General features: G+C 36.5%; 1 protein-coding gene across 1 annotated transcript in view; it reads right to left on the reverse strand.

The window, feature by feature from the left end:
- The window catches only part of LOC129733858 (uncharacterized), a 51,225-nt gene extending 36,648 nt beyond the window's left edge, over nt 1-14,577 (reverse strand). Inside the window, exon 1 of the mRNA XM_055695418.1 lies at nt 13,773-14,577. Coding sequence (XP_055551393.1) covers nt 13,773-13,898 — 126 coding nt within the window. The 5' untranslated portion in view covers nt 13,899-14,577. The remainder of the gene's footprint in view (nt 1-13,772) is intronic.
- Nucleotides 14,578-14,828: the final 251 nt, after the last annotated feature.

Genomic DNA, 14,828 nt, shown 5'->3' on the forward strand with positions numbered 1-14,828 from the left:
GATCACCTCCCCTGGAGGGAGTGATAGTTTTAACACGCCGTCATACATGGCGTTCCACAGTACCGGGCCCAGGATGGAACCTTGCGGTACACCTGCGGTAACCGTAACGCTTTTCTGACCCTCGTTTGTGTTATACACTAGCACTCGATTCTGGAAGTAGATACCCAGAATCTTGAACAGCGGCGTCGGCACTCTGAGACTCTGTAGCGCTAAGGCTATGGAGTCCCAGCTGGCACTGTTAAACGCGTTCTTCACGTCAAGCGTGACGATTGGCGACCGTCGTGACGATGGCGACCGTCGAGGCCATGCACGCGCTGTGTGACCACTGATGGGTGTGTGATAACATCGATTAGTCCCGGACCGGCAGCGGGAGCTTGTCTAGGGAGTGGTGGGGTTTCGGGCATTGGGCAGTCGATTCCCCGTAAAAGCCACGGCCACCCGTAAGCAGCTTCGACGGAGCGTGTAGTGCCGCTCCCATCACCCAAATGCACTAACTTGCCTATTGGGGCTGATACCAGTAAGGTCCCAATTATGGTGTACTGGTCGCTGTGTTTTAGGTTTTTGATAGGGAATACGATTCTATACCACGACGTTGGGCTGGCACCTGCACCGAGCTCCCTTAGTAAAGTCATGTGACAACGGCTTGAAACGGCGAGGTGGCATACGGTTGCAGGGGTCTCCGTCCCGTAAAACCTGGCAGGCCTTCCAGTACGTTCCGTGGTCATCGCCTGATGGGAATCAGGCAGGAGTGGGATCAGATGCCCTTTCCTGACTTGCGCCGGTCGGGAGGCGTCATAGTTGCTCATGGCGAAGTAGTGACTGGATCTTGCTCAATGCATACCAGTACTCATTTTAAAAATATCAAAAACAATTTTGTGTATGGTATATTCTTAGAATGTTCGAGATATATTTAAAAAAGTGATCAAAGTCACCCCAAATTGAACCTATTTGGGGGTTCAATATTTTCCATTCCAAAAAACCATTTCACGACACCCACGTGGAAGCAATATTAATATCGTTTCCTACAATAGTCTATAGCTAGATATTTTTTAATGACTTTGCTTGACAGATAATTTTAATGTACACGTGGGGTACCAAAACAATACCGATTACTTAATCTAAATAGTATATATATCAGCAATCCCATTTTTCCCAACAAATAATGTCTCCACCTTTTGTTACTCTTTGTAGAGATAATGAAAATGGATTTTTTTGTTCCGGGTGCAGAACAAAAGATTTTCATAACGGTTCTGATCGGCTCCATGACTTATCACGTACAATATAACCATAACCTCACCAGCAGGTGGTGCATAATAAAATAGCTGCTCCTGGAAATAACTTCTTCTAGAACAATTATTCAAGGCCTGTTTATTTTTATATTCATTCGAAATAAGGAACTGTTTTTCAGACATCATCTACTTGTTATCCTGACGAAAACCAAAATCGGTCTTCATCATATGTAAAAGAAAAACTTGAGTGTTTCAAGTACATTAATAGCCTGCCCAACATGTTATATCTTTTCACTACTCTGTTTAATACGAACCAGCTGCAGAAAGTTCAATAAACAGTACTAACATACAAATATGTTTATTTTCCGACCGAAATTTGAAACGAAACAGTTCGTCTTGTGTCCACCTTACCCTACGCATATTTTTGAATGGAATTTGCCCGAAAGTCTCACCAATACTGGGGCACCGGGCGCAGAAACCTTTCTTGAGCTGATCCGTTAGCACTCGATGCCTACTTGAACCACCCGTAGATCAAGATTCAGTGCCGCTGGTGTAGTAGGCTGTATTTTACTACACACATGCGCCGTTTGGGTGCGCTGCGAGTTTGTATGTACCAATCGGGAATGCATAAATAAAACCTAAATTAATCCACCTAGCGGTCAGATCCAGCCTTCCTCATTCAATTTTTTATTTGTAAAAATAGATTTACATGAACGCTTCAATCCAATAGATGTATTCACTCTTTAGGTTCTAAAATATTGATGTTGTTATCTTTACATATAAAAATGCAGTCAAGTCTGTCTGTCTGTCTGATCCATGTAGGCCTGAAAACTACCGAACCGATCGACGTGAAAATTTGTATGTAGGGGTTTTTGGTGCCGATAAAGGTTCCTATGATAGTTTGAGACCCCTCCCTCTTCTGGAAGGGAGGGGTCCCATACAAATGAAACATAAATTTCTGCACAACTCAAGAACAAACTAAGCAAATGAAACCGAATTTGGCATGTGGATGTTTTAAGGGGTAACTAATATGTCCATAATAGTTGGATGAAACACAATTTTGTGCACATCTCGAGAACTAATCAACCAAATGGAACAAAATTTGGCAGGTAAATGTTTTTAGTGGTAACAAATATGTACAAAATGGTTTGAAACCCGACTCCCTCTTCTATAAGGGAGGGATCCCATGAAAATGAAACACAAATTTCGCATAGCTCAAGAACCAATCAAGAAAATACAACCAAATTTGGTATGTGAATGTTTTTAGAGGTAACAAATATGTCCATAATGGTTTGACGCCCCTCCCTCTTCTGAAAGTACATGTTTCTTCACAAATTTCTGCACATCTCGCGAACTAATCAACTAAATGGAACCATATTGACAGGTGAATGTTTTTAGTGGTAACAAATATGTTCCATAATCGACCTCAGACAACATTTTGGATTGTAAGATGGCAACTTCCGGTTTCTGGAAAACAGCCGAAAATGGCCGATTTCCACCCAATATAATAATATCCGGATCTAGAATAATACACAGGAGCTAAAATCGACCACAGATAGCATTTTAAATTCTAAGATGGCGACTTCCGGTTTCTGAAAACAGCAGAAAATGACCAAATACCACCCAATATGAGTTTTTCTTTAACCAGTATGCCGTTCAAAATCCAGAAATTGTCTCCAAACGCCATTATGAAATCCAAAATGGTGACTTCCGGTGTCGGAAAAACAGCGGCAAATGACCAAATACCACCCAATATAGGTATTTCCGGAACCGTAATGATGCACTGGAGCCACAAATCGACTTCAGACAACATTTTTAATTGTAAGATGGCAACTTCCGGTTTCTGGAAAACAGCCTGAAATGGACGATTCCCATTTAATATTAGTATTTCTGGAACCAGAAAGATGCACAGAAGCTAAAAATTGATCACAGACACAATCTTGAATTTGAAGATGGTGACTTCCGGTGTCTGGCAAACAGCCGGAAATGACCAAATACCATTCAATATGAATGTTTTCGGAACCAGAATTACGCCCAGATGACAGAAATTTATTTCACAGGCAATTTTAAAGTGCAAAATGACGACTTTCGGTTTCTGAAAAACAGTCCAAAGTAACCAAATATCACCCAATATGAGTTTTTCTTTAACCAGTATCCTAAATACCATTTTGAAACCCAAGATGGCGACTACCGGTTTGTGAAAAACTGCCTAAAATAAACAAATACTATCCAATATGAGTATCTCTGGAACCAGAATGATGCAAGGAGCTAACAATTGACCTCAGGCACCATTTTGAATTGCTAAATGGCAACTTATAGGCAACAGTCGGTAATGACCGAATAACACTCAATATGGATATTTCCGTAAACGTGATGATGCATAGAAACCAAACATTGACCCTGGACACTATTTTGAATTTGAAGATGACCACTTTTAGTTTCTGGAAAACAACCAAAAATATCTCCCAATATGGGTATTTCAGGTGTCAGATTGATGCCAGAAAGTCTGCTGATAATGACAGAATACCACCCAATATGAATATATTCAGAATTAAGGCGATGTACAGAAGCCAAAAGACGAGGATGATGTCATTTCGATAAAACCAATCATTTCAAACGATTTGTTATTTGACTTTGATCATATCCTATGGCCGATTCGTCGTGCATTTGCAGACTTCAAACAAACCGCAGGAATCAATGAACTTGGAACGTTTAAATAGTACGACACCACATTTAAATTATGTTGAGGCCACATATATCGATCAAAGCAGGTATAGTTTTAAATAATCCGGAACTGGAGGCAGGCAGCCATGGACCGAGTGAATTGGCGGAACCACGTTATGCAGGCCATGTCTTAGGACGTACGGCCATCTAAGTAAGTAAGTAAGTAAGTTTTAAATAGTCTTTGAATTTCTCTTCTTTCCATAACTTTTGAGCCACATATCAAATTGTTATGAAGTTTGTTATTGGTAAGTTTGCGAGATGACTCGTTCGTATGACACTAGTTATGTTCAAATAAGTCATGTAATCTTTGAGATAATAGACTTTCGTTGTTTTATTAACAATTTAATACATAACGGTTGCTTAAGTTCGGTTATAATCAAATGAAATGGGAACGTGTAGAGCAGCCAAACTTTGAAACCACGTGTTCAATCATATTTCATCAGTTAATCCTTAACTAGCCCGCTCATCTGATTATAATAATCAAATCGGTTGTGTAGTTTCTGAGATAATGACGTTTCGTGATTCTCACAAGTCGGCACATTGCAAATGAAATTACAGTTCGATTACAGTAAAATTCAATAGGGTCTTCTGAGGCAGCTAGACCATTCATTTGACACTAATTTTGTGGAAATCGGGTCGTCCATCTCTGAGAAAAGTGAGTGAGTCCAAGTAGTTTTCGGAATATGTTCCTTTGCATAGCTGGTTTTCACATTTTTAAACATAACAGGCAAAGTAATAGTCCGATTGCAAAACAAATCAATAGGGTCTTATGGGGCAATTAGACCTTACATTTAACACTGTTTTTATGAAAATCGGTACAGCCATCTCTGAGAAACATGAGTGAGATTAAACAGTCTTCAGAACACGTTTCTTTTCATAACTTTTGAACCACAAGTTCAATCTTTATGAAATTCAAAACTTAAGGGTTTTCTAGGTAGCCCGTTCTTTTGAGACCAATTTTGTTCAAATCGGTTGTGTAGTTTCTGAGATATTGATGTTTCATGATTTTCACATTTTTAAACATAACCTCTAAACTAAAAATCCGATTACAATAAAATTCAATAAGGTCTCTTGGAGCAACAAGACCTTTCATTTGCAATTAATTTCATGAAAATCGGTCCAGCCATCTCTGAGAAAAGTGAGTGAGAATAAAAATCTGCACATACACACACACACACACGTACACACACACACATACAGAAAATGCTCAGCTCGTCGAGCTGAGTCGAGTGATATATGCCATTCGGCCCTTTGGAGCACTTTTATACTTTCGGTTTTGCAAGTGATTGCTATACCTTTCTAGGAGAAAGGCAAAAATGGGAACATGTGTGTTTGACTAAGCTTTTGCAGTCGGCCGTAGACACTGCTGATCATGAAACACGAAAGGAAAGGTCGGTGGTTAACGAAGAGGGAAAACCAGTTCTGGAATGCAAATTCCGTCACTTGTATTTATCTTTTGTTAGCTTGGAAGTGGTTAGTTTCAACTGCCTGCTGCTTGAGGAAACCTCAGTGAAGAGAAAAAGAACTATATTAGCCAAAACCTTCATTCTTTCCAGCAAGCAGCATAAACAGACATAAAGATTCCAGAGTTTGTTTCGTTCTTGAGAGTAGGTGCAAAGTAGGATGAAATGAAAAATGTGGTTCTTATTTACATATACGTGCTTGGAATTTTAGTCTAGTAACAAAATTCTGCAATGAATACCCAAGAAAAAAGAACAGTAAGTCCCAATTGCACATGCTTGAAACGGGTTTCAAATATTTCTTGCTAATCCACTGTTTGCAATAGTTAAATGTATTCAAAGGCTTTAAAGTGTAGGAGAAATAATAATAGAACAAAAATCATGGTGCTCCTAGTAGCCGCTTTCTAGCATATGGATGTGTAAACAAGATCAATTACCTACAACGACAAAACATTTTTTCTAAACTTGATTCGAGAGTTTGTTGCGAAATATTGCTAAATCGTTTATGATGTCATGTTATTTTCCAGATGACACTTCAGTTTCCGTTTCAAATCACAAAAAAATGCTTAGCTCAAGCTGTTCTAATCAATTTCGGAACAGTTCCAGCACAATGTTTGTTCAGTTGCAGTTGGTTTTAGTTCAATTTTAGTTCAATTTGATTTTTTTAGTTCAATTTGTTTCCAGTTCGGTTCCAGTCCAAGTTTAGATTAATTCCAGTTCAGTTTCTAGAATCTAAACCGTACGGCTCAGGTTATGCGAAAATGAAAAATCCGCACTAGATATTAATACTGTAGAGCAACGTCTAAGCAACATCTTGATCTATTGATAAACATCACAAACAGCACGTTTTCAATTGAACGAACATCTCCTCCGTCATCGTAAATATCTAATAACAGAAAATACTGGCACGATTGGTTGTGTGCATTTGATCATCTGATGTTGTCATCTGGGAAGCTAGTAAATGTTTCTGTCTCGAGAAGGGTGCGGCATGCATCGATTATTACCACGATGACACTCATTCCGAAATTCGGAAGACTTTTTTTCTGACAGGGACAGGATAATAAATACCACCAAATAATTAGCAAAATGCTGCTTCCCGTTCTTTCGACAGTAGAGAAGTATCCAAATTCCACCAAATTATATGAAGAGAAAATGACATCGACGCGGCACGAACGACGAACCTCTTCCGTTCGGTCAGAGTAAAATCAACACCCTTCATTTGTAGAGATGTTCATCACCACCATCCTGCCGTCATGTTTCACATAGTCAGCGATCGTGTTGTATTCTGTGATTTAACGGAGAACAATACAAAACGAAACTTGTCTACGGTCGTATAGGTATAGTCAAGCAAGACATGTCTCAGGCCTCTGCCAGACTGAATGCCAAAGCGGTGAGATTTTTGCCGTAAGTTAATGAACAGCTCTACTTACGGTTGTTTATTTACCTACGGCAAGAATCTCGCCCGATCGCTCGCGTTAGCATTAAGCATGGCAGAGGCCTCAGTCATGGCGAGACACGGTCCACAAACCCACCTTCCGTTCCACTCTCTACCGTTCATGTGGTCATGAATTTCAGGCTCCGCTGGTGTTGGTGTGCGGGGATGAGATGAACGCACAATTACAGAGTTTGGTTGAATAAAATGCAGCAACACTCGATTTGCACTTAAACAGAATTTACTGTGGCGGATTACAAGTACGGAAAAAAATTATTGATATTCGGAGTCATTCCACTGAAACTTTTATCAATGTCTATTCTTATTGACTAACTGTTGTGTAACCTATGTTATTATGAACGAAGTGCAATAGGAACATCTTTGAGCAGTACTGGAATCACGGTACATGATGACACGTCACAAACATAGACACTAATTGTTTTTCCATTGTGGAGAATGTTATGAGAATCTTATATTTATTGACAGCAATGCATGATAAATAAATTACCTATCTCCAAGTTTCTTTTCCATAGTATGATAGAGGTGCACCTGATTTAAATTAAAATGCTTGCTGGATTTCTAGTGTTATTGCTTCAGTTTAAATAAAAACGCAATTGAAAATCTGCAAGTTTATGAAGCATATTGGTTTTATTGTACTTTTCTCGCCTGAACTATTGAAATTATAATAACTTCGTCAGTGCAGTTATAGAGTGAAAATTTAATTTGGAAAAATTACCTTTCTGCGAGTGGGAATAAATTGAAATTTGTATTCTGTCGTCAAATATATTAAACTCGGCTCTTCGAGACATCCGAGACATGAGTTTTCTGCTCAAACTAGCAATACGAATAATACCAAAGCATAAAAATCGGATATTTTTTGAAGACAGATTTAGTAGTGCCCAAATGAAGTAAAATATATAGCCTGGAAAAAGATCGAAACATACAAAAGCTCGAGCCAATTCGCACAAGTATCAAAACTTCATTTGCACAACCATCGCAGGGGCGACTCGTCCATAGATGCAACCTATTCATTGCACACTAGAGATGGACAGGTTTCGGGTATACAAACTTGAATTTTATGAGAGTGTCGGGTACGGGTCGGGTTAGGGTTTGAAAATGTCGGGTTCAAATCGGGTTTATCAAATATGCATTATTATAAGATAATGATGTCTGATACCATGCAACAGTAAAAGTCACTACCATTTTATTACTTTTCCAAGGTTCAAAGCTTTATGATGAGCTCAAATTGGTATAAAAATCGACTACAAACAAAAATCTCGGGTTCGGCTTTCACGAATATAAAAATTTTCGGGTTCGGGTCTGCTTTAACCGAAAAAAAAAATCGGGTTCGGGTCGGGTTCGAGTTTCTTTCGAGAAAAAAAAGGGGAACCCAACCATGTCTGCTGCACACGGGGATGCCAGGCAAAAAAAGAATTTCAAATCCAGATTAATATTTATTGGTTTATAGTTTCACTTTTAAATAGTAACAAAGAGCATAAGTGATTACTTCCCCAATCTGTGATTTTCAGAGTTTGTAGTTAAACAGGCAGGTATATTTTTTGTACATGTTGTTTTTCTGGAAAGTCGACTTAGTTTATAGCACGCGATGGCAAAAGGAAACTTATGAATTATTATTTTCAATACCTACATGGGTATTTATGGTGACAGAGTGCCTAATATTTAGAAAATTTCCTAGAATCTTACACAGAGTCAAGTAAAGAAGTTCGTCTACAGTTTGTTCATGACACTTGGCCAAAATTGGAAAAAACAAGAAGAAGATGGAGTATTAATGTGCTGTTCGTATATATATATATATATATATATATATATATATATATATATATATATATATATATATATATATATATATATATATATATATATATATATATATATATATATATATATATATATATATATATATATATATATATATATATATATATATATATATATATATATATATATATATATATATATATATATATATATATATATATATATATATATATATATATATATATATATATATTTATATATATATATATATATATATATATATATATATATATATATATATATATTAGGGCGCCAATCATCGTATGGAAAAAAAGTGACCAGAAAATTTCAAAAAAACCCTATACAAAATGTTCACCTGCTCGGAAAAACACCCTGTGCAAGATTTCAGCTCAATCGGATTAAAAATTGGGTGGCGCAAAGCGATTGAAGTTTGGCTTTTTTGAAAACCGAAATATCACCCAAGGGGGGGGGTACGTGAAATTTCGGCTTTCGAAAATTTTTTTTGATGCCAAATGACTTAAAAAAGCATGAATCGTCGAGAATTGGTGTAATCTGAAAAAAATTTTTTTTGCAAAAATTTACTCTCTGGGACTTAGTCGTTTTTTCAATTGTGGAAGGCGGAGTTCAAAATGTTTAGAATTTATCTTTTGAAATTGATCACTGATCTCTCGAAATAGCTTTTATAATGATATACACTATAACTAGCATCGAATACATTATATTTCATTAGGGTGGTTCATATATTCGACATAGGGTGGTTCATAATATTGTGTAAAAATGAGTATAAAATGAAAAAAATCACTTTTCACTGAATATCAATAGAAAAATTCCTGAAAATATAATATTTGTCATATCATTGTCTTTAGGGTGGCAATGTTGAATTGGAAAAATTATAAGTAAATGGTAAAATATTACAAAACAAATTTACAAAATGTATCAAACTACTCTGTGCAAAAAAAAAAATATCTCAACCAAAATTAAGATTGTGTCTCGTGGAAAATGTTGAATGCTTTCATGTGATTTGCAAAATCACACACGGGAGGTACATGGAAATTTAATATTTGAAAAATGTTTTCGATTCCAAGTGTCTTAAACTTTTAAACGAAACGGTGGAAACTGACGGAATATGTTATATTACTTTGTTTGAAAAATGTACTCTCTAAGACACTTGCACTCGTCTTGCGAATGTTGTACCGAACAATTTATTCGTTTTATTTACCACAATAATGCCCTCACCAACACTTGATTTAACACACAGTGCTCTGGCTTATATAATCGGACAAAAGACTGTATCGATGTTATTCAGTGATAATGAGAGTATATGGGATCTCAATCAGATACGCAACACAATTGACTCGTTGTTTCTGGGTTTGCGTCGTTTTGACAGTTCGACCATACATTTTCTGTCAAGTTAACATCATCAGGACGTGAGCGTGCCCATTATAAGGCAAAAGATGCCATTTTGTGCTATTAATTTAATTTATTGAAACACTATTACGGATAGGTATTGATGATTACAAAAAGTTTTAGAGCCAACACGGTTCGTTTGAGCGGTGTGACATCTTCGGCAAAGTTGTGGATAACAGTTTTGTTTTTCAAAAAAAAAATAAACACTCTAAAAACAAATTACTAATTTAAAAAAAATAAAGAAAAGTTATAAATTAATTATCGAAAACAGCCCATTTAAAAAAACTGTTTTTTTTTTTATAAAAACTACGAAAGTTTTCCTGAACAACGAAACCGGCCATGGAGAAATCAGAAAAAAAGTTATATTTTTTAATTTTTTTTTTCACAGGGTACATTTTTATTTGGAGGAACGAAGTTATTATTTACAACTATGCCAGATACTTTATGCCAATCAAATGAACCGTTTTGACTGTAGAAATATTCTTGATTCCTCATAGAGTGCTCTATTGGAAATTAAAAATATGTCTACAGTCGAAACGGCATAGTGTCTTCGGCAAAGTTGTAGATAATATTTTGTCCTTCCAAAAAAAATATGCCTTTCAAAAAAAAATGAGAATAATTTTTTTTTTACGAAAATTTTTTTTTTCCATAAAAAGGATAATTTATTTTTCTTGATATCTATATAATCGGACTGGTTTTGTTGTTTTGGTAATCTTTCGTGAGTTTTATTAAAAAAATCAAGTTTTTAAAAAATGAGCCCTTTTGAATTATTAATTTTTATTCTTTCTTCTAACTTTTGAATGAATAATTTTTTGAGTGTAATATTTTTGGAAAGACAGAATTATTATCTACAACTTTGTCGAAGACGTCACACCAATCAAACTAACCGAAGTGCTTTTTTTTTATTTTATACTCATTTTTCACAATATTATGAACCACCCTATGCCGAATAAATGAACCACCCTAATGAAATATAATGTATTCGATGCTAGTTATAGTGTATATCATTATACAAGCTATTTCGAGAGATCAGTGATCAATTTCAAAAGATAAATTCTAAACATTTTGAACTCCGCCTTCCACAATTGAAAAAACGATTAAGTCCCAGAGAGTAAATTTTTGCAAAAAAAAAATTTTCAGATGACACCAATTCTCGACGTTTCATGCTTTTTTAAGTCATTTGGCATCAAAAAAAATTTTCGAAAACCGAAATTTCACGTACGGTGATCACGTGGGTGATTTTTCGGTTTTTAAAAAAGCCAATCTTCAATCGCTTTGCGCCACCCCATTTTAGGTCCGATTGAGCTGAAATTTTGCACAGGGTGTTTTTTCGAGCAGGTTCACCTTTTTTTCACCATTTTGTATATTGTGAACATAAATATATTTATATATATATATATATATATATATATATATATATATATATATATATATATATATATATATATATATATATATATATATATATATATATATATATATATATATATATATATATATATATATATATATATATATATATATATATAAAATAATGGTTCCCAAAAAAACATTTTCTGTCATCATTTAAATCACTAAATTCAAATCATTTAAATCATTTCACAAATTCAGCATAACACGAGTAAAAATTTGTGTTAAAAATTTCATCCTGAGACCGAATTGTATTTTTCTGTTAGTTTGGTTCTAATGCTGTTTTCGTACCATTTACCAATGCAAGAATTTTTTCTACACTTGAGCCCACTGTAGTGTACAACGAAGAGTAAAAAACTTGGTTGTGGAGAGCCGAAAATGCTTTTGTTTTTTCTTTTCTCAGAACAATACAAGCTTGCGTCATGAAAATTACGTTGGAAAAAATTAGGATCTAGGTCCATAATGGGTTGAAAAACGACTAGCACCAAACATTACGTTTGATTTCTGAGCTATCTCAACATTAAGATAATGCTTAAGACGGTTCCATACTAGGTATCTTTCTTGTTGCTCACAAATAAAGGTCCGGAGTGTAACATTTTGTTTTAAAAAATATTTTTTTTTTAATATCACGAATTACAAAACCAACTTTGTTATTATTGTGTACAGGGTTCGATAATCAAACTGCTCCATTATTTAACACTCATTACACAGTGCAACAAAAATTGACTTTTTTCTGCCTTGGCTTCTATATATAATTATTTTGTGTATTTTTATGCAAAACTAAATTTCCCCGAGTTTGAACATATTTCAACTTAAGGGGCAACAATGGCGCCATTTTGAATTTTTGAGAAACCGGTAATTTTTGATGTTGTTTCGACGCCATTTTGTTTTAAGACCAAATATCAAAATTCCAAGAGTTTGTCCACATATTAGCATCTTTTTACCCATCTTTTAAAAAAAAACAGATCTTAAATCGGACAAAAACTGAGCTCAAAACGGTGATTCTACGAAACCGGTTTTGGTATAGTTTTAGTATATTCCACAAAGCAAAATAATATCGATTTATTTCTGAGCATTAATAGTAATTCGCTAATATCCTAAAGTGGTAGTCAAATTATATCTTATTTTGAGTAAAAAAGTCTCAGAAATCGAATGGTAGGTGTCTGATCTACGTAAAATGTCAGCAGATAAACCTATTTTTGTACTGTAGGGGAATTGGGGCAAAATCGCCATTATGCCTATGTTTACTATACACAGACTTCGCAGCCAACCGTTAAGTGTACAGCACAATTGCGTGGCTAGCGCTACCATCCTACTGACACTAACAGTCTCTCCCGAGTCAGGACTCGAACCTACGACGACTGGCTTGTTAGGCCAGTATCGTACCTCGAGACCAGCTGGGGAGGCATATATCATTTATACCAATATATCATTATCTCATCATTTTTTGACTAATGGTTCAAACGAAATTATTTCAAATTTTTGCTTATTAGCGTTCAGGTAAACTAAAATTTCAAATTCTGGTACTTTTTTAGTGTTTCGTCGTTGTTGTCGATCTATTTTTTTTGTATTTCCCCCGTTCCTGGTTTGGTAATTTTATCTAAAACTATTTGTAACCTTAGTACTAGTTAACTAAGATAAAAAACCCTTTTCGAAATGCGATTGTTTCCCCCATAGAAATGGAACAAATAATAGCAATAGAGCCACTACAACTTCTCTTCGAAGCAATTTCTTAGTTTCTGTGTACACAGATAAGCGTTGGGTGTCACAAACATCGTCGGTCATTAGTTTTCGCTAAAAGATGATAAATCTAGTTGTTAGTCCCCACAATCAATGTTAACCTGAATTTTGGATGCATATTTTCTTCTATCGAACAAGTCTTTTGGTTTTAAATTATCAATACGAAAATTGTGAAAAATAGGTGTAACATATGTATAATATTTCCAAAAAGTGGGAAAAGTTTTGACTGAATGCTACCCTTTCACGCAAAGTAAACTAAACGAGTGCACCGTAACGAATAGCATGCAACCACAATGACTAGGCTAGGCCCGGCTGGGTTCAACATGCTTTGCGTGTGCCTGGGGAATTGCAATACCTCCGGATGAGTGACTGCTGATAGTAAATTTCACTCTGTATGAGCATATGATCCATGCGAGCCCATTCTGTTGCCTGGGTAGGTTGATTCCGTCAATGTGTGTACAAACAGAGGCCCACACAGGCGCACGCATACATGCAGGAACGGAGACCATTGTATATCCCCGTGCACGGCAGGAGAGCAATCGAGAGAAGCTGGCTAAAACGAATACGTACCTGTATGTTATTCCGCTTCACTTCGTAGCTAAGCCAATTATCTGTGGAGAAGGCGATTGCCAGCAGGGCAACAGCAATAATGGCGGATATCGTCGCGAGAGACAACGTAACCGCGCTGCAGGGCATCTTGGACTCGGAGGATCGCGCGTGCTTGGGCTTTTCTAGGGTACTTTCTCTGCAACCACAGCAACACACCACGATCGCCTGTCAGCTTCGGATGTTACTAGAGTGAATTTTCGACCGGATGGGATGTTTCTTTCGATCACTATTGTATTCTATACCCGTTTCTGGTAATCATTGGTCGCAATTCTTTTCTCAAGCTTCCTAAAGCCGGATATGAAATTTTGTTTCACATGTATTTGCACTCAAGTACACCACCTTCTGCCCTCACAGGACCTCATATAATTCAAAATTTTTGGAACACAGTAAAGAACAGGGAACTCCGGAAAGTCGGTCACACGTACCGTAAGTGTATGATAACACCCCCAGTTGCACTAACAAAAGCGGACGGTATTCGGAACACACCGTAATCTCGTTTCCTCCCACTTTTTCTCGGCTTCGCAAACTCGCTCGAACGGTAAGATGTTCCTTTTCTCTCGCACTCTTTGTTTTTTTTTTGTTTCTCTACTTGCCTACTTGCGGACGACACGTTACAAACTTTCAAACCGACATCTTCAATGAGTAAGGCTCAACTGAACCCACGGCTCGGTACGGGATCAAGCAGAACCCCGGATCTCGTCAATCCGCGCGATCAGCGAAAGACACACGCACACATCGTCCGTCAACTCGTTACGTACGGTACAAATCAAGAAATTGGTCAAGAAAATCGGAAAATTCACCACTGATCTTGTGTCGCGGTAGAAACTCACCACTCGCCTTGTACGTACTTATGAGGTACTGTATTTGTAAACAGAAGCAGTCTGGGTGTTGGTGCAAATATTTCTTTTTACAGTTGTTTTTGAACTTTACTTGGCTCTGGGCCTCCATCACACACAGCATTGTCTTATCTTTTGCCTTGCTTCTTCCTTCAGTTGGAGTGGTTCTCATTCAAAATTC

This window comes from Wyeomyia smithii, chromosome 1 (genome assembly GCF_029784165.1).
Source record: "Wyeomyia smithii strain HCP4-BCI-WySm-NY-G18 chromosome 1, ASM2978416v1, whole genome shotgun sequence".
Lineage (NCBI taxonomy): Eukaryota > Metazoa > Arthropoda > Insecta > Diptera > Culicidae > Wyeomyia > Wyeomyia smithii.